Raw genomic sequence first — 26,474 nt, forward strand, 5'->3', positions numbered from 1 at the left:
GTGTGGAATTTCAAGACTAGGGGAAATATTTTTAAGGTGTGAGGAGAAGGATTTTAAAAAGTCATGAAGTGCAAACATTTTACATCAAGTGGTTCATGTGTGGAATGAACTTCCAGAAGAAGTGGTGAATACAGACAGTTACAGCATTTAAAGGACAATTAGATGAGTACATGAATAAGAAACATTGACGAATATAGGCCAAGCACAGGCAGGTAGGACTAGTTTGGGATTATGGTCAGAGTAGATTGGTTGGACTGAAGGTGACACACACAGTTTCCCTGCTGTCTGACTGACCTGAAATGAGAAGTCACAAATTAACATTTTTTGATTGCAGAGGTAGATGTAGATGCACTTGCTTTTCACTCAGCATTTTCCACTACTAACTCCAACTTACAGCATTTAAGTTGATGCAAGGACCATCCCCCACAGATACATGAATATGATGAAATCAAATAGTAAAAGCTGTATTGTTGGAAACCATCTCACAACACCTAGTCTTCCCACCAGATGGAGTACAACTTCAATTCACCAATTTGAAGTCAAAGTTGGTATACAAAGTTCAGGTCTTTTAGATCTGCTGGGCATTTTATAAAATTGTGTTTTTAATGTGTTTTTCTTTTTTTTTGGTGAAAAAAGCTCAAATCATGCCATTGTGTCCACAAGCTAAATTCACGAACAAATTTGTAGACAAATAAATACAACTGAGTTTAGCAGACATAAATTAGGAGTATTTCCTTTATTTTATGAACTGTGTCCCTCAAACACACCAGACCTTTTTTATATATAAAGCAAGGGGATGACTGAAAGACAGCAAACTGATATTAAGCAAAAAGAAACGAGCATTAGCTTGCAATAGAAGTATAAGCTTTACAAAACAGATCAATAGTTCTTTCTTCACTATCCAGATGTACTTTTGCGAAACATACACATCTTAGATAATTTAAAACCAAAATGACAATCTTTTCAAATTATAAATATGAAATAGAAGGCAAAGCCAAAAATTCTACAAAAGAACTTGTTTTTGAAGACAAATGCACATTGTTTTCACATATATGCATGAATCATGTTAAATCGGCTGTTTCTAAAGAATCTGAACAAGTCTCAACATTATGGTGTTGCAAAAACAGAGTGATCATTCTTTCTGAATATAGTATGTGCCAGGTGAATCACTCTCCAAACCACAATATTCTGATTATTGCAAGCATGGTATTAAATTGATTGTGAATTTTCTGAAAATATTTTGTACAATTTAAGGGCAAAACCCCAAAGATCGTTATTTCACAACACAGCTACCTTCAGTTATGTTACGTACAATTTCCAGTCACTGGAAACTTGTATTTTTGACCCCTAGTTTGCTAGAACTTTGAGGATATATTCAGTGCCAGTTGCTTTGACATTGAGGGCAATTTATACTCCATTCTCCTCTGGCATTTCACTAGAGTTCTCATGTCGATCAAGGCACTGCAAGTTCCATTGAGTAATTTCAATTGAATCCAAACTGAGCATTAGTGGGTAAAGTTATTGGTGAGTTGGTATTCAGGGTTAGTTAAACCTGTATTATGGCAGTTCTGGTTCACAGTTCAATATTATCCTTCAACTTGTCCAATGCTTTACCCTATGAAAATAATACTTTGCTTTCTTTTAAGAATCATTAGCTTAAAACAACTTTTGGACATTGTTTCAAAGGGATTTAGATAAGCTAAGTGCATAGATAAGAACACAGTAAACAGAATATAATGTGAAACATAATATACTGTGAAACATATGAAGTTACCCATTTGAGGAGGAAGATACAGAAATGCAAATTCAGCAGAAAATGAAGACTCTTTCTGAAATGTTGAGAGATTGCGAAGTTGTTCATCTTGCTAAGTCATTGGAAGGTAATATGCAGGTGAAGTAAACTATTAGGAAAGTAAATAACATTTGTCTATCTTGCAGGAGGTCTGGTCACAATTGTATTCAGCCTTGCTGAGATCACATTTGGAGTATTGTACAGGTTTTTGGTCTCCTAACCCAAGAAAGAATATATTTGCCAGAGAAGACATGCATTGAAGTGAGGATAGTGCAAATGTCCTGTGAAGAGAATTTGAAAAGAATATCTTTATTTGCTAGAGCTTGAGAATGAAAGATTATCTAATTTTCCCTTATGAGCATGTGGTCACAGTGAGGAACTGGAACAAGGGTAGAGTCTCAGACTAATGAGAACACTATTAGCACAGAGATGAGAGAATGTTTTTTATGTGTGTTTATGTGATGTTACCAAATTGGAACAGTTGCTGTTTAGTAGTTAAACAATTATTCTGTTAAGTTTTCCAGTAGAGTTAATTATTCCAATTTCTTTCTGAAAGGTCATTCAACCCAAAACATAAACTCGCAATTCTCACCCACAGATGCTGCCAGACTTGCTGAGCTTTTCCAACAATTTCTGTTTTTGCTGCTTTCTTTTGTTGTATTTTAGTTATAGTCTATGAATAAAGTGTGTTTTGCTTCAAGACTGGTAGTTTGACCAATCAAAATGCATCCAGAACACAATGTCTGGCATTTGCCTTTTAAAAATAAAGAAAATGTTAGGGCCTAGGCTATCCTCGAATATATTTTGAGGGAGCTTGGTTTGGTTTGTAATAAATTAATGACAGATCAAGAATAAAATAAAGAGGAACTAAAATTGAAAGGCTGGAATGGAGGACGAGTGTTCAGGTAGGGAATCACAAATGAAATAGATGCCATGCCATTATTGACCAGAGAAGCTTTATACATGACCAGTGATGTATAAAGACAGGAAATTGTCTTTATGAAGAGATATGTAGGTGAGAAAAACATAAAAATATTCACCATTTTAAAGTGTGGACGTACAGTGGCAATAGATAATCAACTTAAACTCAGATTATTTTTGGAAGATGCAACCAGTTAAAAGTTGCAAATTTGACAAACAAGACAAATTGCTTAAAAGAAATGCAAAGCCATCTCAAGACAGAGGCAAGAGAACCAACAAATTGCAAAGTGGTGGAGGCTTGCAAAAAGAATGACTCCTACTGTTTAGATCCACGAAAATCTATAACAGGGTCAGGAAGACATCAAACGCAAAACTACTGTGTGAACATCAGTGTCATCATAGATAGGCCCATTGGATCTAACCAGTGGAAATACACACTGGAACTAGTATTTCAAGAGAAGTTCCAAGAGTCTTTGGCAGATTTGTTGAAAGGGAACCTGCCACCTTCATGACTGTTTCAAATAAATTTACCTGGTTCCTCCATAAACAATTCAAGAGAGTCATCAGGGAGCAGAGAACATTAAAGGTAATTCCAACATTGACTACTGCTAACTGCATCCAAGAAATTAGCTAAACAATTTTGGCCTCAAAGAATCAAAGGATGCTAAATTTAAAATTCCTTTATTGTCCTTTGTAATAAATACTTAACCTTTAAAATTGTGCAAGCTACACAAGGGTCTTATCATTGATCTTGTACCTTATTTTTCCACAGGTTTTTCAGTCAATAAATTGCTTTTTAATACAATAAACCTGTTGATTGGCTCCTTTTTGCTTACAGTAAACAAAAACATTTCAATTGCATTTACATCTAGGCCTATACACTTTGAAGTTGAGAGATCTAATTAATGTATAGAAGATAGAAGGGGCAACACGGTGACTCAGTAGTGAACACAATCAGGTAATCAAGGAGGACATTTGAAATGGAAGGTTAAAATGGGCTAAGATCTCCTGCAAAAAATAATTTCAGGTTCAGACATTGTTGGAAACTTAACTTTTAATATTTGATTTTTTTTGTACTTCAGTAGCTATCATTTTTGTCAGTAATTAAAATGCAATGTTTAAACTAAATGTGGTTGCACTTTATTACCTCTAGTCAAAAGTAATTTCCAATCTACCACAAATTGAATGTACTGAATGCATGCACCTTGGTGGACAGGCACATGCTACAAAGCAATTTACAGAATAGCAGTTTCCTTCTCTTAGTGGCTTACCTGATATGGTCTTCAGTATAGGGGTGAGCCCAAAGAACCAAATGTTGGTGAATAATTTGCACCCAAACCACATTAGCTGCTTCTTTCACTTTCCCTTCAGGACTTGTAGCAAGTTAAGCACGCAAATAAACTGAGTCGCTACATTAGCCAAAAAGTTGCACTGGCTTTTCATGTAATTTTCTTTCTACAGTCTACAAGTATTTAAAAATTCAAATGGTCATCTCATGACAATTTCTTGATTCTTATCATGCATAGTTGCATACTCCTTAGCCCTTCATACAAAACAACATAGGAACTTATAATTACAGATTTTACCAAATGCTAAAAAGTAATATTGTTGTTGTTTAGAAGGAATTACTGTACTACTTGTGGCCTAGTCAATATTTTTGCATGAATTGGTAATGGAAGAAAAAGTTTGAACTCAAAAATACACGATGCATAAATATAAATTAGATAAGCAAAAAAAAAGGTCAGGCAGGCAGGAAAGGAGGGAAAGCGAGAGAAAAGGATGAGTCACTCTTGATTGCCTGATTATTCAAATTAAAAGGATAGTGGTTGGCATTTTGTCACCCTTCAGTTTGTCTGTTGGTCACTTGCTTTGGTTTCAAAGACTTGAACTGAAAGACCTAAAACATTAAAAACCTAAAAGTTGCTCGAAACTTCTCAAAAAATATTCAGCAAAGCCATTCATCATATTTGAACTCAGACCACAACACTACGAAATCAGAAACGTTTCAGAATTTATGCACTCCCAGAATTTATGCACTGCAGAAGCTGGAGATGTGAAATAAAGTGACTGCTAGAGAAGCTCAGCAAGTCTGGCAGCATCTGTAAAGACAAACAGAATTAGTAGAGTCTAACAGCTCTTCTTGAGAAAGCCAGAGAACAGACTTTCAATTCAAAACTTAATTGTGTTTCTCTCTCCACAGATGCTGTCAGACCGGAGTTTCTCCAACATTTTGTTTCTCTTTAAACCCAAGATCTAAGCCAATATTTAAATGTTTTTTCAAAGCTGGATTGTCCTGATACAGGAAATATCAACAATTTTCCAGGCAGAACTTATTTTTGAAAAAGCATTTGAATTTATTTCAGAATAGTTTTATGGTTTTACTACAACGTCACACCTGGCAAGTCACGGTCCAATTACAAAGAATTCTACAGATAGAACCAACAACTTGAGTAGTTATTAATATGGAAAATATTTTTCATAATTCTACTTAACTTTACACAAAAGAGAAGCATTTTAATACAAATAAGTAAATTTATCTAAATCTTGAATCTGTATTATTACATTCCCATTCTAACAAACAGTGAAGACATGCCACTCTTAGTTGTAGTAGTATTGCTGAACAGTCAAGTAGGTTTTTAAAATGAAATCACAATAAAACAATCACCCCTTTATGCTGTAAACAGCAAATATATCTATAAATTAATGTACATCCCATTTGTACTTTTTATAAAAGTAACAATTACTGCATGTAGGTTTCTTTTAGGTTTGGGTGGTTTCCGTACATGTAATTAAACATTTAAAATAGTATGCAATTTTGAAAATAAGGCATACAAATACACAAAAAGTTTACCAGTTCCAATACAAGTGCTTGCAAGAGATATAGTTAGCAAACAAACCAAGTTCACAGTGGACGACAACAGCAATATACAAAAAGCTGGCAATTGCCCAGGATTTAGCAAAACATGCAGGCTGTAGAAGAATTGTTATAAAAGTTCTATTTTGCCCTCACCCACAAACAATCCGTCATCAAGACCATGATAGGCACTTGATAATATTGGAAAGAACAAATCAGTCGAACTGGTTAAGTCCTCACAGTGATGCAATATAAAAGGATCATAGGACTGAAGTAAAGTTTTCATGGTGCCAAGTCCATACACTCTACTTGTAACTCAGGTGGCACAAAGCTCAGTACTTCTTCATAGGTTAATCCTGAAGATGGAAGAATAACGTATATTTTAAAGTTTGGATAAAAACATTGAAAGTTAGCCACATTATACACAAGATTCAAATAATATTTAACGCTTTTGTAGATATTCAATTTTGATTTACAAACAAACTCAAAGGACAAAAGACAAACTACATTCTACAAATGTCAATTCATACATATTCATAAACAGATCTATCGTCCTTGCAAAGACCTCCTCACTAACATCTAGAGGCTCGTGCCAAAATTGGCACAGCAGTCTCAGACAAGTTAAGCAAGAGCCTGACAATCATAATCATGGAATCACACCTTACAGACATCATCATCATCCCTGGATATGTCCTGCCCCACTGACTGGACAGACTCAGCAGACGTGGCAGCACAGAGACATATAGTCAGAGAATTTCCCTAGGAGGATTCCAGACCCCATCAAGTCTCATGGCTTCAGGTGAAACACGGGCAAGGAACCCCCGAATGACTACCATGTACCATCCTCCCTCGGCTGATGAATCTGTACTCCTCCATGTTGAACAACTCTTGGAGGAACGGCTGAGGATGGCAAGGGCACACAATGTACAGTTGGTGGTGGTGGTGGTGGGGAAGGTCTCAATGTTCAGCACCAAGAGTGGCTCAGCACCAATACTACTGATCAACATGGTCAGGTCCTAAGGACACTGCTGTTACACTGGGTCTACAGTAGGTGGTGAGGGAACCAAGAGAAAAAACATACTTGATCTTACCCTTACCAATCTGCCAGCTGCAGATACCTCTGTCAATCACAGTACCAGGAAGAGTTTTCCACCACACAGTCCTCGTGGAGACGAAGTCCCACCTTCACATTGAGAATAACCTTCATCTCGTTGTGTGGCATTTGCTAAATGGGACAGACTTTGAACAGATCTAGAATCGCAAGATTGGGCATCCATGAGGCATTCTGGGTTATCAACAGTAGCGGAATTGTACTCCAGCACAATCTGCAACCTTATGGCCAAACATTTCCCCACTCAACCATTACATCAAGCCAGGGGATCAACCTTGGTTCCACGGAGTGGAGGGGGGAATGCCAGAAGCATCACCAGGCATACCAGAAAATGTGATATCAGCTTGAAGATACCAAACTGGACTACTTGCATGCCAAACAGCAAGGTGATCAATAGAGCTAAGTGATCCCACAACCAACAGTTCAGATTTACACTCTGCAGGTCTGCCACATGCAGTCATGAATGGTGGTGGGCAATTAAAGAACTCATTGGAGGAGGAAGCTCCACAAAAATCCCCACCTCAGTGCAAAAGGCTGAAATGCCATATGGATGATGCATCGCTGCTTATGCCAGTGGTCCCCAGCTTTACAGATACCACTCTTCAGCCAAATTCAAGAAATGGTTGAAGACACTGGATACTGCAAAGGCTACAGGCTTTGACAACATTCTGACAATAACACAGAAGACTTGTGCTCCACAACTTGCTGTTCCCATGACTAAGCTCTTCCAGTACAGTTACAACACTGTAATCTACCTGACCACTTGGAAGATTGCCCAGATATGTCCTGTATATAAAAAGCAGGACAAATTCATCCCAGCCAATTACCACCCAGTCTATTCTTGATCATCAGTAAAGTGATGGAAGGACTCACTGACAACGCTATCAAGTCTCACCTGTTCAGCGATAACCTACAGTGACAATCAGTTTGGATTCTGCCAGGACCACTCAGCTCCTGACCTCATTATAGCCTTGGTTCAAAAATGGACAAAAGAGCTGAATTCCAGAGCTGAGGTGAGAGTGACAGCCCTTGACCTCAAGGCTGCATTCAACCAATAAGAGACAAATCTAAACACCGGCCCTTGATGGTGTTACCATCACGGAATCTCCAACTATCAACATCCTGAAGGTTACCATTGAGCAGACTCAACTGGATTTGCCACTAACAGTAACTACAAAAGCAGGTCAGAGGCTAGGAATACTGCAGCAAGTAACTCACCTCCTGGTTCCCTAAAGCCCATCCATCATCTACAAAGTATAGTCAGGAGTGTGATGGAATACTCCCTACTTGCCTGGATGAGCGTGGCTCCAGTGTCAGTTTGGCAACATCCAGGACAAAGCAACACGCATCCACAACTATCCACTCCCTCCATCATCAACACTCCGTACACACTGTTGTTACTATCTACAAGATGCACTGCAGAAATTCAAAGATCCTTAGCACCTTCCAAACACACGACCAGTTCCTTAGAGAAGGACTAGGGCAGCAGATCCATAGGAACACCATCACCTTCAAAATTCCCTTCCTAGCCGCTCAACATCCTGATTTGGAAGTATCACTGTTCTGTCACCATCGCTGGGTAAATATCCTGGAATTCCTCCCTAACGACATTGTGGGTCAACCCACAGCAAGTGGACTGCAGCAGGGTCAAGACAGCAGCTCACTACCATCTTCAAGGGCAACAAAAGGACAGGCAATAAATGCTGCCTAGCCGGCAACACCCACATCCCACAAAAAAAGGTGAATTTAAAAAACTCAAGATTGACAAAGAATTCTCACTGATTTTCCAAATCATTTGTGGTAATAAAACATTGACCTAGAATTATTCATGGCATAAAAGCCACCTTCATAAATATTACATTCACAACTCATTCTCAAAAAACACTGATTTTTAAAAATGTTTCCACTATTTTGTATATACCGATCTATGGTATAAACAGAAAGCCTGTCTAGTGAATGTCAGACTGTGCCAATGCAAGAGCAATGCCAATGCATTCAAAGGATGGTAGGATGGTGGTGATGTCTTCCTGAAAGTGGAATGCCAATAGTGAAAAGGGTGTGTGGGGCCAGAGGATCCTGCCCTGCTATGCCATTATGGTTCTCCTGTAGCAAGCTTTGGTGGGTGGCATGGGGAAAAGAGAAGAATCAGTGAAATGGTGATAAACATCTCACCATAGCCTACACTGTTCAGAGCCTATAGCAAGATCCCACCCCATAAGTTTCATTTTGTTCAGCTGGAACCAAGACACTCATTTGTAGCTCTGCAGCTGATCTTCAGATTTATTTTTAGAAACAAACATATCCAGTTATTGGTTATACATTAATAGTCTTTATTTAAAGACTTTGTGATACTCTGAGATACACTTTAATGGCTATTTGGCTATGACCATCAAAAAACTAGCAAAATTGGAAAATGCACAATGGCATTTTTTTTTGGAAATTAATTAACCTAAAGTAAATTGTAAGTAATTTGAAACTACAAACAGGACACATTATGGGCTCTAAATTCACAGTTCAACATTCACCTAAATGTACAACTTATCGGGTCTGGACCAGAAGCTCACTAAAATGTAATCCCCATCTCTCCATTCCTGTAGAATTTTAGATCATATTGACCAATCAACTTGGTATTATATTGGAAGATATTTTCTTCCAGGTAATATGCCATATTTGCACACCTTGTTCTTGGTTGCAGGTTTCAAATTTTTATGTTCTAAAAACTTATCAATACATCAAAACACACTACACAAATGCAGAAAGATGACAAACTGTAAATCAAGTCTGCAAATTTTATATTTTAATGTTATAAAATATTGTTTATCTTAGAAGGCTTACTAACCATAAAGAAAATTGCAAGTGTGTGTTTGGGCTTGTTGTATGTTTGCCAATTGTAAAAACTCAACACCAAATATGAAACATTCCAACTCTATCCTGTCTGTAGTGTTTGTGTTTGCAAATAATGTTTGTACACTTTCCACAAGAGGGCATCCTACTTGTCCAAACTGGGACCTCTTAGGGCAGTTATTGGAACCAAGGATTAGTGATGCTAATGTGTATTTAGATACTTTATTGGTCTTAAACAGTAATTCAATCTCAACTAAGCAAAACCATTGACTATTATTTGTCCAGCAAGGGAAAATGCTGTAAAGCTTGAAGTCCTTGTAATAGATGTGGCAAAGAAGTTAATTGAATAAATTACTGGACAAAAACAGACTAAGCAGGATGGACAATAGTTTACAACACTTGCCTCAACAGTCTTTTGATGGTTTATCTGAATGTATACTATCACAGGTACACAATCCTTTAATCAGAAATTCCAGAATCCAAAGCTTTTAACCATGAAGTTATTTTTCTGCACAAGGCTGTTTGGTGTACGAACAGGTGACCCAACACCATACCCACTCGACGTCACATCTGAATGATGGGGGTCACTGCTTGGCCCAGCTCTGACAGGCATCGATTGTCTCAGCACCGTACGAGTCACATGTGGGTCTGTACTTGGAACTACATGAGAATCATGGCCAGTAAGTTTTTTTTATTTCACTGTGAAAGTGTAATTTATTCCGAAATCTGAAAAATTCCAGAATCCGATAAACAACTGGCCCCAAGGATTTTGGATGAAAGGATTATGTATACACATACCTGTACCCACAGTTTGTGCAGAACAAGTACAGGTCCAAAATCATGGGAAGTGTAGACCTAGGATTTTGCTTCAAATTTTATAGCGTACGGGTTTATCATGAGGATGGGCTAAGAAATTGATTTTAATGCAGTAAGAGTAAAACTCTACTGGTACTTTTCTGACTGCTGTGTTACCCTGCAGAGCATCACAATGCATGTGTGACAAGCTGAGCAAGAGTCCCAGATAGCAACATTAAGTACATTTCTTAAATAGGTGAACAGAACCTACTCTTCCACCATAATCTGTAATGGTCTTCACTCAGTTTGATAATCTTCAAGATGGATCCAGGTGCAAATATATGCAGTGTACATTTCACAAATGTACAAGGTTCATGGATAACAAGGCTGTTTTATGAGTAGTGCAGTCAACTAAGGTTGTTCAGTAATCTTCCAAAATCATGGATATTTTATATCACTATTAGATGGCTATTTGAGCATTGAATAATTGCTAAGTCAGCCTAATGAGCAATGACTACAGGAAAAGTAATTTTGAGAAGGTAAAAGTTTATGAACTCTAAGCACAGCATTCCTACAAATATTAATTTAAAGAATAGTTTCACTTACTCTTCCATTCTTCTATTTCAAGATCTCTGCTTTCAAACGACTGATCATAAGGGTCTGCTTCAGGTTCATCATCTGGGTCATGATACTGAGAGAAATACGAATGAGCCAATGCTTCTGCTGCTGTGATCCTCTTATCTGTGTCCAGCACAAGCATTTTCTCCAAAAGGTCAACAGCTACACAGTAGAAGGAATAAAAACAGATAATACAAAATTGATTAGTTTTGTGTAATATTACAACCTAGCACTTTTCTATTTAATTCAAAGTTTGACACTGTTACATCAGTTGAGTTTTTAATGTCAACAAAAGCAAGCAGAATGCTTCAAAAAGCAACTGCAAGAAAGAAACATCGCACGCAAAAAAACTAGCAACTAGCCTTCAATGCTTGGATCAATTACATCCTAATTTTGAAGGAATTTTGAAAGAACGACTTCAATACCTCAATGCAAGTTTGGAAGAAATAATTTGCTATAAGGAAAAACAATAGTGTTATAAGAATAGCTTAAAAACCTCAATCTCAAGTAATGTCTGATTAAAGAAAAACTCTTTCTCCTTTTAAAAAAAAATTCCTTAGCAATCTGCTTGAATGATAAATACAGTACAGCCTGTCATTTCTGCCAAGGACACGACTCTAATGTAGTTCCAAGTAAAGACATTTCTGAACCTGTTAAGGTTGGATCTTCATGACAGTCCTTAATCAAGAGACTAAATTAAGGTTGAACAGGATGCCCTACCAAGCCATAAGGAACAAGATAACTTCATGGAGACAAAATCAGAAGAATTACATAAAATATCTGTTGCATGCTAATAAACAACTAAAGTGACTGACACGATGTCTACAAGTACAGATGAGCTTCAGAGCAGTGGAAAAACACTTTAAATAGCAAAACATTTTTCCAAAGTGAATCCATGCTTGCTTTCACTTAACATTTCATCTAGCTCCAGAACACAGGATAGAAAACAGTAATAGTCAGTGACAGAGATAAATTTCTCTCATTTGTTTGGCTGAGACCAATAAACTGTTCACACCTTTTCTGCCTATTTAAATATTATCACTACACTGATAATAAAATGCTTTAACATCTAAACTTTTTTTTGGTAATTTATGACTTTAAACCAAATCTTACTAGATTATGTGAGTAGAAAAAGAGTAGTTGCCTGCCCAAAATAACCAGCATTAAGTATGAGACCCTTTGGCGATTGATTCCTACTGTGCAAGTTGGCTTCAATTTTCATTTTAGTTAGCTGCCTGTTAAAAGCAAGGAAAAGACTGTACACTATAGATCCACTGGAGGGAAACCAATGTCTCCAATTCCTAACAAGGAATTAGAATATCAATGTTTTCATCAATGATTACTTTGTAACAAAAAGAAAATATTAATATTAGAAAATCTACTCAAATCATTTATACCTCTCTTCCAGTTCCAATATGGCAAAGATGACTGAAACATTGTTTTACATTCAAATCAGGATTGGAAAACTAAGTTTATCTGACAAGATAAATGCACATTTAGAAATGCCATTACCTTGAGGATTAGCTCCAATGAATACATCTTCAAAGCTCTGCTTTGGCATGTGCTGTAAGGATTGTATATAGTTTCTAGCCTGCAGAAATAGTTTACATTGATTATTTTTGTCTTTTCACAAGTAATTTGTCCTCAATCCAAGCTGTTGTATCACTTTTCCTTGGTATTTTATGGAAGTATACTGAACACTAGTTGGTTGGAAGTATAATAATCAAAATACACGGTGCAACAACGCAGTATTTATATTTTAGGAAACTTATTTCACATTCACCTAGCAAAATCAATTTAAGTTTAGAAATATCCTGGTGAGAGTCCAATCAGTATTGTTCTTGTTCTGAATGTGAGACAGATAATATTTCAAGTCCACTTGAAAAGTGATACCACAAGCTAATGTTTAAGTAAAATCAATTCCAAACATTAGTAGGTTTTTAAAGAAAATACAATTAGACATGCCATAATGCAATCTTAAGCAACCACAACACTTCTCAACTGGTCACAAAGAAGGTTAAACACCAAGTGCTTCCCAAATTGGGGATTACAAACTCTGAGGCAGCAATGATCATTTGTCTCCAACCAACTTACAACAGCTGCACTTCTACTCTAGTTGGCTCCAATTCTCACAGCTCTCAGGTCTCCAATCCATACCCACAGCTGACCAGTCACCTCCATTTTCACAGGTATCTCTTTATTCCTCACCCGCTTTGACCTCCCACTGAGGGGGTGTCACAATTTCATTAAAACATAATAAAATTCTGATTAGATCCAATTTGCTGCAATGCTTCAATTAGATCACTTTACAGAACCTAAAAAAGTTTAACAAATATTGTCATGAAATTATTTGTAGAATCAAGATATTTGAGAATATTTGAAGTTCTTACACCCAATGTTTGACCAAATTTCACCACTATTAATTCAGAACACTAATTTTGCTGAACAGATTCCAATTTCCCAATAAATTCTGAACATAGAAATTCTTTTGGCTAACAAAAAAAATCAAATCAATCTGCTAGTGGAACAGTAATATTAAACATAATTTTATAAAATATCTCTCTTCACTGACTGATGCCTTCGTCAGCAGACATCAGGTCAAGTTAAGGACATGAGCATCTTCAGAATTAAATACATGTAAACTTAATGAGATACTGAAGTCAGTCAAGAAAGCTATGAACATGATTTTGTATATAGTGCAACTAATTAATCAGACCACATCTTGGCATACAGCAGAAAAAAAATTTCAATTCAAAGCTCAAAAGGAAAGACAGCATTGAAAAATTATTTAATTAGCTAATAATGATTCAACAGAAGTGACTGCAGATAAGCTGCATGTTTGGGGGGTGGGGGGCAGCACTGGGCCTATGGAAATAAGCTGCTGGAAAGTACCTAAATTTTAAACATCTTAGTCATATACTCAGTAAGCTTACAGTTGCATATTACTTGCGCAGAGATCTGCATAGGATGCAAATGAACAATCAAAAACAAAGTTGGACTTTAGATTGCAAATTAACTAGAAACTACAATTAGGAGGATTTTGTGCTTCAGAACAGAAAGCTAATTGTGGTGAGATTAATTCTTGACTAGGTTGAAGAACACACTATACTGAAGTGACTTTATAGATACTACTTGGTCCAGATGATATCATGGACTAGTTTCAACCACCTTTGGAAGAAAGAAAGTTTGGAAATTCCTTTAATATTTCATATAGACCTTGGCTTTTGCCTTAGCACTAAGGAAAGATGCAAGGCAGGAACAACGGTGGGTAGAAAGTGAGCAATATATATTGCCATTCATAAACCCAGGAACCCCAACATGCTTTGTAAACAAATCCTTGATATCAAATGATTTAGTCCTCACTTCTGCAGATCTGGAACAGAGATAACAAACAAGCTGGGAACTTAAGAGTAAAGTTGACTTTTAACCTCCAATGTTCGAGTACAAAAATAAGCCATTTAATATCATGGTATGTCACAGAAGAGACAGAGTGTATTATTTTTCTCAGGTACTGAATGATTATTCATTATGCTATCCATAAGCTTTGGAATAACAGGTGGTTGTTAGCCATTAGAGCAATTACAGAGCTTCCTACATTCGAAGGAATAAGGAACATGAAATATTTCACAAATATAGAAATTGGAATGAAATTATAATTTTGATTTTTAAATAAAATCTAAAAATAGTGATCATTCTTCCATATAAAACAATTCTTGGAAAGCCTCTCGTTTCCAACGTTAAAATAAAACAAAAAAAAACACAAGATTGCTTTCTGATTCCAGTTCAGCAAGATTACATACTTTAAGCATTCATAAGCAATGAATACATTGCCTGAGAATGTGGAGACTGCTTCACCGTTTCAGTGAAAATTGAATACAATTTTAGAAGTTTTACACCTCTCAAATTTCAGAAATCTTTAGTGTGCAAGAAAATATGCAAGAGACTTCCCATTTTCTTAAGGGTAGGCTCTTTGGTTGAAAAAAAGTGAAGAGATGAACTCCACAAGATCTAGACAATCCTACACTCCAAAAGGTTGTATAAAAAACAAGCTTTTAATTATTCATGTTCCATGATTGCTAAAAATAAACTTGGGAATTTGAACCAAATTATTGCCTGCAGTTTTAATCCAAAGAGGATTCATTTTTTGTAAATGAGTCCTCATTTAGCAATGGGCTTTCTAAGTGGTACATTTCTTAGAAATGTCAACAGTAAAACATTATACAATCATTAGAAACACCATATGGATATGTTGTCTCATGTCAAGTTGCTATATTGAAATCTTATTCTGCACACAAATTAACAAGAAAACAGAATACAATTTATCCAAAACAATAGCTAGGACCCATGTTTACTGAAATGTTGATACTAACCCAAATGGTCTATTAATCAAATACAGAAAATATGAATAGCAACACAAATTCTCCCTCTGAAGAGCTTTTAGCAGCCTGTCTGTCTCACCTCATGGCTGGGCATCCTGTTAATTAAGGCAGGAGGAGGGGTTCCTGTCAATCTCATGATCTGCTGAAGCTGGTTAATATCTTAAACGCCCAGGTCAAGGCGTTTATCCATTTTTCAAAAGGGTATGCCAAAAATTTGAAAAGCTGAGTTTTCAACAAATTTAGTAACCATTCTAATGAAATTTTTGTGTTGGAGGTTGTTACATTAGAAAAAAAGACAGCAGGATGCAGTAGAAAACAAAAAAGACACAAACATGCAGAGGCAGGGAAGGGCCATGACCAACAACCCAGCATGCTATGGGATTATACTAAATGGATGTTAGTACTAAATGGATGTTACTACATTTTCATATGGAGCACTTTAAAATCTAAGCAAATTACCAACTTTCAACGTTTTATATTTTCAAACTTTACTTTGAAAACTTAATTCATAAGACACCAAGGTACTTTTAATATTTTAAAACTTGTTGTTATGGATTAATATAAAATATTACCTGCAGTCTTAATTCTGTATCAACTAAAATCAGTGCAGCAAGTGGAAAACATTTCTAGTAGAAGCCAAACCATGCCAATCAATGTTGGTACATTTGTGCTTTGGTGCTTTAACTGGCAGTGCTGCAAAAGTGATTTACTAGGAGCGGTCAATAACTATCAGTGGAAGTACACACAATACATTAACTCACAGAATCAGATGATATTTTCATCAAAAGTTCTGGCCCTGGTGTTCCGACGAGCTGCATTATTAGCTTCAACTGATCAATATCTAACATTGTAACATAAAGGAAAACATAGGGGACAGGTTATAACAAACGGCCAATGCATTTTAGAGTTGTAACGATAATGGAATAGAGGAATCATAAGCCAATGTGCAGGTCATAAGTGATGAATTACTTCTGTTAATTTCTGAAAACAGAGGATTATGGCTTCGCAAATTGTACCAATTATTTTTGGAACAGTAAGATAATAGGTTTTACTCAGCAATACAATTCAACTCTAAGTAATGGATATTCTTATGCTTTTAAAGGACTACTTCATTGAAAAATTCAAAATACAAGTTAATTTAAGCTATTGTAGACTGAATGTGTACTTTTCAGCTCATGTCAATCAGCAGTATTAAGACTGTTACATTTCAAAATGTGTTAAAATGGACAGTAAATTCTCTCAAAGCCTCAGACTTGCTTTATTTTATGTAAATCTGTGCAATTTAAACACTGAGTCTGCTTCAGAACAAGTGCTGAAGATAGACTCAACGAATGAGTGGGAAAAAAAGAAAAGCGTAAGTATAAGATAGGATTATTTCAATGCTTTAAATTATTTGTAGATGTTTTGTTTTAACTTTGCTAATCTTGTTACTTTTAAAATACATTTTTATAACTTTATTCGAAATGGCAAAGAAACCAACCTGTGGTCATATTCGCAAGATGAAGGAAGCGATCATATTACCGATACAACTCTAAACCAATGCCAAAATAAAAATACCCTATTCAGACACACATTTTACTCCATTATTTATTTTTCTCCTTTTTTCCCATTTCCAACACCTATTTCCTGGGGACTTTTCCACTTTTGCATTTACGGTGGCCATAATGGCAGTTACGTGTTAAAGCCAACCATTGATATTTCCATTTATGATATCCATTTCTAGTAGCATAGTGAAGACTGATGGCACTTGAAATTCAGCAGTGTGAAATGAGACCATACAGGATTTAAAATAAATTTTACTCCACCTCCATTCTCCAAATGAAATAAATTTCTGAAAGAAACAAAGCTTTGCAGTTTCACATTTCCCAGTGCTGTCTATTGATTCTAGATGTACTTCAGTAGAGTACATAATGACATTTAAGCATTCAATCAAATGTCAATATCATGATCTATAGATAATAAATTCCAGAATTCCTGAAAACAGTACATGTTTTATGGATATATGAAGTCAATCATTTCCTCTAAATGTACTCGAGCATAAGTTGTAAGAGCATACTTGTGAAGCAAACTGCAAAGTTGACTAATTTATTAAAAATTCAATCCAAATTTTCACCAAACCTAAAAGGGGCAGTGAAAAGTAAAGATGAGTCACAAAGTTCTCCATTACCTTTCAAAAGATTCATATTTTAAAATCAAGCATGCGAGATACATAGTAATTTTAAATCCCATTATAGTGATCTAAAGGAAATTTAAACACTTGCATCATTATTTCATCTGCTTCAACTGCAGACTAACATCCACATTCTGTCAACTTATTTTTAAAATTATAAATGTGGTTAACAAAGTGATACCAACAAGATAATTCTTTTAATGGCATTGATTGAAAGCTTGATATTACCCAGAACACCAGAGATAATTTGCCTATCCTTACTTGAAATAATGCCATGCAATCTTTTTACATCCACCTGAATAGGTAGATGGGACTACAGATCAATCAATATCTGATCCAAAATGTAGCACCTATGATGGAGCAATATTTCTTTGGTACTGCATTCAATGGTCAGCCTTCGGTTTTATGTGCTCAAGCCCTGGAGTAAGGCTTTAAGTTGGGACCTTGTGGTTCAGTGGTGAGTGCATGAAAAGCATGCCACTGTTTCACAGATCACAAATGCTAACATGTTTTAAAAATCCTAACTTATGCAAAGCTGAAGGCTAGATTCAGCACCAGTTGAGTATTAGTAAACTATCAACAAAAGCCCTTTAAAAAGTACTCACACCCAGTGATTAATTCTACCAGCAATGGTAGCTCCAGTGTCTTAAACATTCATGCTTTCAGATTCAGAAAGTTTAACATGCTTTTCAATCATAAATGTTATCAAAAGCAGTCTGATCTTTCTTTAAACACAACTAGTATTCCTAGAAATTTAATTTATGGCAATATTTTCTGGATTAAATTAACTGGCCTTATTATGAGGTCAAAACATTGAATGTTTTTAAGGAGATTTTGGGTTTGGGTGAAAATGGAACAGGGTACTGAGATGGATGATCAGCCATGATCATATTGAATGATAGTGGGCTTGAAGGGCTGCACGGCCTATTCCTGTTCCTTTTTTTGTTTCTAATAACAGGCAAACCAAACATTACAACTAATCACCACCTCAAAGATGAGCTAGTTGCCCTAGTTGATATGTACTGATTGAACTGTCCTCAAGGTTTGAAATTCCAAGTTGCTAATTTTAACAGCTCAGTGTTGTTTGGATCTTTGCTCACTGGATATCAAGTGCCTAACTAAAAAAAGTATTAAATATTTTAGTTGACATACAGTCTTAATGTCAATACATCAGAAGTCAATCCTTACTTCTTGAAGGTGGTTTGAACTTGAATTTGCACCCTCAATACTTATACAGTATGTAAGCTTGGTTAAGATGGCATGCAAAAGTTACCCCCAAAATTAATTTTGTGACAAGCTTTCAGAGGTCTAACAAGTAATTAAAATGTTTGTCTGAGCAGGATTGGGGTTAGTAAAGACAAAACACAAAGAAAGAATGAGTGTAAACACATGAAACTATGGCTCATGCAGAGACCAAGTAACCACAGTGTTAAGAAAACACTTTCCTGTCGCCAGTTATATGACATGCATAGTTGAGGTCAAAGCTGTGGTCTTCCTTCTAAGCAAAAAGATAATTGAAGCAGGAGAGTAAGTATTATATAATATTTCACTGAAACAATGCATCGCTCCATGCATAGAATGCTAACAAACCTACAATCAATTTTATGATTAATTTTGTAAATTATCTCGCACACAGATCTGGCACAAAAGCATAGTTCAGAAATGTTATACTGATTAATGAGTAAGGGAATCACTCAAAAAGGCATCATAAATACAAGTACAGAACAATGCAAATATAATTGCAGAGATGATTGATGGATTATGCAATTCAATATTCTACTGTTCTAAAAATAAAATCACTAGTGTTAAAAATATGCAGTGCTCAAATGAAAGACATGTCTAAAAAAATTGTCAATAGATTCAGGTCCTGTAGCAGAAAAATTCTAATCACAAACCAGTATTTACTCGCACATTGATCAGTTATAAAGTAATTCAGACATGAGTGTCTCGATCAAAGTTTGGACTCCCAAGCACTGAGGATGTCACCTAGACAGGGGACGAAACGTCTGCAACACAAATTCCCAGCTCAGCGAACAGAACCACAACCATGAGTGTCTTGAGTTGAGAACATTTGAATTCAATACTATGCAATGGATAGATAACTTCTGAAATATTCACTTTCCAATACAGAATCAAAACGGAAGTAAAGTGTAGAAGTAATTAAAAAATGGTGTTTCAAATGGTGTCAATGTGCAGTTGGCATGGTCTTAACCAAAAACAAAGTTGGAAAAATAAATGAGTTTTGCTTGGAAATATCAGGACACTGAACTCAGTTTGACTGGTCACAAAACAAACTTGGTTGCTAACTTCAAAATCAGAGCCAGTGAATTGGAGCAAAGAATTAAATAGAAGCAAAAAAAAAAACAACTTACATCCAAAACAAATTGAACTATTGTGTGAATAAAGATAAAAGGGAAACATTAAGGTCATGAAAGTAAAGTCATAAGAAAAGGAACTGCAAATTAGCATAGAGAGAAAAGAACTTGAGATTGATTGCTGAGACAGCTAACTGGACAGAACCCAGCCTATTTAGCAGTGAAACCATTAACCTTTAGGTCTGTTGTGATGGAATAGCTCACAACCTAGAGACATGATAATATGGTAAATTGTTTATGCATAAAACATATGCACATTTCTAAGTCAGGCATCTAAAAATTGAAAACAATGACTGAACTTGCCAGTTTTTCACGTTTTGCTTTCTGCAAAGTTTTTATGGAAGTTGGTATCAGCTTTGGCAAATTTGTGGCTGGGTAAACAGAACTAAAAAGCAAGCGGATAGAGTATAAAAGCAAGCAAGTGATGCTACACCTCTAAAAATCATCAGAGCACATTTGGAATATTACGCTGCATTTTGGGCTCCTTGTTTAAGGATGGATGGTAAAGCCCTGGTGACAGTACCAAGAACAAGGGATTTTAGATACAAGATTAGAGAAAATGGGCTTATTTTTCATGCAGCACAGGAAATTAAGAGGTGACCTTGAGGTGTTTAAAACTATGAACAATTTTGACAGAGAAAAGGAGGATATCCTGTTTCTAATAGTTGACATATTAGTAACTAGAGATGGAAATGTGTTGCTGGAGAAGCGCAGCAGGTCAGGCAGCATCTAGGGAACAGGAGAATCGACGTTTCAGGCATTAGCCCTGAAGAAGGAGAAATGGAGAAAGTTAAACCTGAGGGTCGCATGCCTCAGGCAAAGGGCAAGGCTGAGAAGGCAGGATCTTCCATAGTGCAATTTGAACCTGAGCTTTTGGCATCACTCTGCATTGCAAACCAGCCATCAAGCCAATTCGGACCCAAACAGGACAAACAGTACCGACTACAGCTCTCCTTCAAGATCCTCTGCTCCACGCTTGCAGCAATGCGCCAGCACCTAACCTCTGTCAGCCCTGCTTCAGCGGAGGGCCACACTCTCTCAGGATTGCAAAGGACCTACTCTGCACTACATCCTCAGGAGAATTCATACTCTCAACAAACATTCCAGAAGATTCCCCCGGCCTCTGGAACTGCTCGGACGCCATTAGCCATACGGCTGGTGCAGCTACCACCCCCACGCTCTTTGATGTCAACTCCGCCCCCATCATGGCCACTCCCACAACAACGTAAACCCCTCAATTCCTCATGCATCACGTGACATCACTTCCGCCCCTCATCATCGCTGATGTCACATGCTCAGTGACTTCCGCCACCCCTACTGCCGTGCCTGCCACCACTTCCGTTCCCACCGCCACTCACCTGCATTCTGCTGACACGCCCCCCACAGATCCCACTGTCATAATTCCCAGCCCCCAGAACCCTGAGGGGAACACCACCCCTGCTCATGACTCCACCCCCATTCCCCCAACCATCACACCCACTCCAGTTACCGGCTCCGCCCCCACTCCCAGCTCCACACCCTCTACTAGTCCTCAAGGAAAGTAGAGATTTCCTTTTTGTTACAAGATTGTTACATTTCTAAAATAGAAGGACAGCAGCACAGATCTCGCATAGCTTGACAAACTAATGATTTTGACTATTGGGATAGCTTTTAGTTTAATGGTAATTATGGAACTCTGCTAATTGTTTTCTATTTATTGCCAACAAACGAGACAACCTCCACAGAAAAAGGTTAAAAAAAATGCATTTAGTCCCTTTGAAATTTTGATGTTTGAAACAGTGCATGAGAAAATTCCCTCAATAACTTGAATCATTTGACTCAACAGCAAAACACTGCTTGTATTAGAAATGTAATACAAGTAAAAAAAAAGATGGAAACACTTAATAGTCCAAGCATAATTTATAGTCAATGGCCTTCCTGATGACCAGCATTTTGCTTTATTGGTAAATTAAGTATCCAATGTGCAAGTCTATCACATAAATAAGATGTTCAAAGCTACAAAGCTATCCAAAATCTCCAAGCCCTGCTTATCTGTTCCACCTCTAGATAGGCAGTGCTGATCAACGTTTATGGTTCTATTGGCATAAGGGTAACTAGGGATAGTATAGGGCCTGAAATGTGTTGCTGGAAAAGCGCAGGTCAGGCAGCATGCAAGGAACAGGATAATCTTCATTCCTGAAGTAGGGCTTATGCCCGAAACGTCGATTCTCCTGTTCTCCTGTTCCTTGGATGCTGCCGGACCTGCTGCGCTTTTCCAGCAACACATTTTCAGCTCTGATCTCCAGCATCTGCTGTCCTCACTTTCTCCTCCTATTACCTTCATCCCCTCCCCCACTCACCTATTGTACTCTATGCTACTTTCTCCCCACCCTCTAGCTTATCTCTCCACCCTTCAGGCTCTCTGCTGCGCAGGTCAGGCAGCATGCAAGGAACAGGATAATCTTCATTCCTGAAGTAGGGCTTTTGCCCGAAACGTCGATTTTACCGCTCCTCGGATGCTGCCTGAACTGCTGCTCTTCCAGCACCACTAATCCAGAATCAAGCCAACTGACCTAGTTAATTTTATTGGAAGCATAGAAATTGAGTTAATGCAATAATTCAACTTTGTTGAGTAATGGTTAATTAGGTTGTATTTGGCAATACATTCACAGCAAGCTCAAAGCAATACTTAAAACACAAATAATGATTGTTTCAAAAAAAAAAAAAACAGCTGGTCAACAAAACAGTAGAGGTCTTCATGTAAAGACTTTGTTGAGACATTAATAGCAGATAGAAATTTGCAGTACCTGAAACAGGCTGGGGTGGGTCATGGGACAAAGCAGAGGGACAAGAATTAGAGATGTAAGCAAAAGCGCAATGAGGTAGGTCTTTGCAAGTCTGTAGAACTTGTAGAGAAATGTTGTTCAAGAGATCTTCAGAACACAATATGAAAGAGAATCATACAGCATGGAAACAGACCCTTCGGTCCAACCTGTCCACGCCGACCAGATATCCCAATCCAATCTAGTCCCACCTGCCAGCGCCCAGCCCGTATCCCTCCAAACCCTTCCTATTCATATACCCATCCAAATGCCTCTTAAATGTTGCAATTGTACCAGCCTCCACCACATCCTCTGGCAGCTCATTCCATACACGTACTACCCTGCCCCTTAGGTCTTTTTTATATCTTTCCCATCTCACCCTAAACCTATGCCCTCTAGTTCTGGACTCCCCACCCCCAGGGCAAAGACTTTGTCTATTTATCCTATCCATGCCCCTCATTTTTGTAAACCTCTATAAAGGTCACCCCTCAGCCTCCGACGCTCCAGGGAAAATAGCCCCAGCCTGTTCAGCCTCTCCCTGTAGCTCAGATCGTCCAACCCTGGCAACATCCTTGTAAATCTTTTCTGAACCCTTTCAAGCTTCACAACATCTTTCCAATAGGAAGGAGACCAGAACTGCATGCAATATTCCAACAGTGGCCTAACCAATGTCCTGTACAGCTGCAACATGACCTCCCAACTCCTGTACTCAATACTCTGACCAATAAAGGAAAGCATACCAAATGCCTTCTTCACTATCCTATCTACCTGCGACTCCACTTTCAAGGAGCTATGAACCTGCACTCCAAGGTCTCTTTGTTCAGCAACACTCCCTAGGACCTTACCATTAAGTGTATAAGTCCTGCTAAGATTTGCTTTCCCAAAATGCAGCACCTTGCATTTATCTGAATTAAACTCCATCTGCCACTTCTCAGCCCATTGGGTCCAGATCCTGTTGTAATCTGAGGTAACCCCCTTCACTGTCCACTACACCTCCAATTTTGGTGTCATCTGCAAACTTAATAACTGTACCTCTTTTGCTCGCATCCAAATCATTTATGTAAATGACAAAAAGTAGAGGGCCCAGCACCGATCCTTGTGGCACTCCACTGGTCACAGGCCTCCAGTCTGAAAAACACCACCACCCTCTATCTTCTACCTTTGAGCCAGTTCTGTATCCAAATGGCTAGTCCTCCCTGTATTCCATCAGATCTAACCTTGCTCATCAGTCTTCCATGGGGAACCTTGTCTAACGCCTTACTGAAGTCCATATAGATCTGCCCTCAAATCTTCTTTGTTACTTCTTCAAAAAACACAATCAAGTTTGAGAGACATGATTTCCCACGCACAAAGCCATGTTGACTATCCCGAATCAGTCCTTGCCTTTCCAAATACATGTACATTCGGTCCCTCAGGATTCCCTCCAACAACTTGCCCACCACCGAGGTCAGGGCCACCGGTCTATAGTTCCCTGGCTTGTCATTTCCACCCTTCTTAAACAGTGGCACCACATCAGCCAACCTCCAGTCTTCCGGCACCACACCTGTGACTATCGATGATACAAATATCTCAGCAAGAGGCCCTGCAATCACTTCTCTAGCTTCCCACAGAGTTCTCGGGTACATCTGATCACATCCTGGGGATTTATCCACCTTTAACCGTTTCAAGACATCCAGCACTTCCTCTGTAATCTGGACATTTTGCAAGATATCACCTTCTATTTCCTGACAGTCTATATCTTCCATATCCTTTTCCACAGTAAATACTGATGCAAAATATTCATTTGGTATCTCCCCCATTTTCTGTGGCTCCACGCAAAGGCCGCCTTGCTGATCTTCGAGGGGCCCTATTCTCTCCCTAGTTACCCTTTTGTCCCTAATATTTGTAAACCCCCTTTGGATTCTCCTTAATTCTATTTGCCAAAGCTATCATGTCCCCGTTTTGCCCTCCTGATTTCCCTCTTAGAGTATAAAGAAAATAGGAGTATTATTAAGGATTCACTCGATCAATCCTGTCTATACTGACATATGCTTCCTTCTTTTTCTTAACCAAACCCTCAATTTCTTTAGTCATCCAACATTCCCTATACCTACCAGCCTTCCCTTTCACCCTGACAGGAATATACTTTCTCTGGATTCTTGTTATCTCATTTCTGAAGGCTTCCCATTTTCCAGCCGTCCCTTTACCTGCGAACATCTGCCCCCAATCAGCTTTTGAAAGTTCTTGCCTAATACCGTCAAAATTGGCCTTTCTCCAATTTAGAACTTCGACTTTTAGATCTGGTCTATCCTTTTCCATCACTATTTTAAAACGAATAGAATATGGTCGCTGGCCCCAAAGTGCTCTACCACCGACACCTCAGTCACCTGCCCTGCCTTATTTCCCAAGAATAGGTCAAGTTTTGCACCTTCTCTAGTAGGTACATCCACATACTGAATCAGAAAATTGTCTTGTACACACAAAAAATTCCTCTCCACCTAAACCTTTAACACTATGGCAGTCCCAGTCGATGTTTGGAAAGTTAAAATCCCTTACCATAACTACTCTATTATTCTTACAGATAGCCGAGATCTCCTTACAAGTTTGTTTCTCAATTTCCCTCTGACTATTGGTTATCATTGATGAAGGATTAAGAAAGGGGAGCAAGGGAATCAGGCAACAGACCATACTGGAGTAGAGGGCATTTTCTGGGATGTAGGTTAATTATTAAGGATTAAGAGTTAAGGTCATTGAATTGAGAGGTAGGGAATCAATTATGGTAAAGAAGAACAGATTCCTAAGATCATAATATTTCATATAGAATGGGGAATAGGGTGACTGAACTATAAACTAAGTGGAAATAAAAATGTTGTAAAAGCCAGGCCGATGGATTTCAGGATGATCATTCTACAGCATTTTCCATCTGACAAAGTGTCAGTTCTTTGAAAATATATTTTGAAGTGGAGATGCAATATACTTCAAACTAGGTATTTATACAATTAGCTGAAGGTGAATGCAAATAATTAACAATAAACTTTTTTCTCAATGTACACATTTCGAAAAGAAACTTTGCAGTGAATAAGTCCATCATAAAAATGTTGTAGAATTTACATGTGAAAATATTTTTTAAGCCAAAGTTTTTGCATTTAAGTTGATTGATTTAGAGGAATCCAGAAATAGCTTTTTTCCCCCCGAGGGATAATTCATTTCGGGATAAAGTAATCAATGCTTAGATTTTATGATTTTACTGAATATTTTTAAATGTCTAACAAAAACAGTTGGTCTTTAAAGACACTTACCCAACTTGTAAAAATGTAACAAAGCACTTGCAACTGTGAAGACAAGTGAAGTGTTTATGACTGGAAAAAAAACCCAAACTTTCTGTGCTCAAATAAAACAAAAAAATAGGTAATACAAAGAATTTTTTAAATAACTAAAGCAATCAAGGATACGGTCTGTGCCTGGAAACAGAGTCTTTCCTGTCAGCAGTTCTGCCATAATGCACCCAACAGACCAAATATCAACTGAAAATAGAAAAGATAAATAATACTTTAGTTTAATCCTGCAAAAGCTGTTTAGGATTAAAGACATCTTACAGTACAATTTTCATTTATTGGTTATGGTTCAGGAATTTGTTTTTAAATAAAAGTTCAGCCAATCTGGAATTACATGTTTAGAAATATTCTATAGTGTGAAATATGTAATGAATCAGTTAACTTTTACTTTAATTAGCATTAGTCATCAGAATGCTAATAGCTATAGTGTAATTAATTTTCAAAAGTCAATAGCTCTGGACAGGCAAAAGGTTGATCAAAATGTGGATGTTTCTGCTTGT

The 26,474-nt window shown here is 37.4% G+C and overlaps 1 protein-coding gene across 2 annotated transcripts in view; it reads right to left on the minus strand.

Annotated features, from left to right (window-relative positions):
* Positions 1-706: 706 nt before the first annotated feature.
* LOC122563202 (mitogen-activated protein kinase 14) overlaps positions 707-26,474 on the minus strand; it is a 79,389-nt gene continuing 53,621 nt past the window's right edge. The window contains exons 8-12 of one of the 2 annotated variants that reach the window (XM_043716756.2): positions 26,092-26,163; positions 15,394-15,473; positions 12,448-12,526; positions 10,924-11,097; positions 707-5,923 (exon numbers count right to left, since the gene is read on the minus strand). In XM_043716756.2, coding sequence (XP_043572691.1) covers positions 5,850-5,923; positions 10,924-11,097; positions 12,448-12,526; positions 15,394-15,473; positions 26,092-26,163 — 479 coding nt within the window. In that variant the 3' untranslated portion in view covers positions 707-5,849. Of the gene's footprint in view, positions 5,924-10,923; positions 11,098-12,447; positions 12,527-15,393; positions 15,474-16,075; positions 16,156-26,091; positions 26,164-26,474 lie in introns of both variants that reach the window. The other variant, XM_087973600.1, reaches the window with a different exon arrangement.

Source organism: Chiloscyllium plagiosum, unplaced genomic scaffold, assembly GCF_037043375.1.
Source record: "Chiloscyllium plagiosum isolate Xiang-an unplaced genomic scaffold, Cpla_swu_hap1 HiC_scaffold_26, whole genome shotgun sequence".
In the NCBI taxonomy this organism is placed as follows: Eukaryota; Metazoa; Chordata; class Chondrichthyes; order Orectolobiformes; family Hemiscylliidae; genus Chiloscyllium; species Chiloscyllium plagiosum.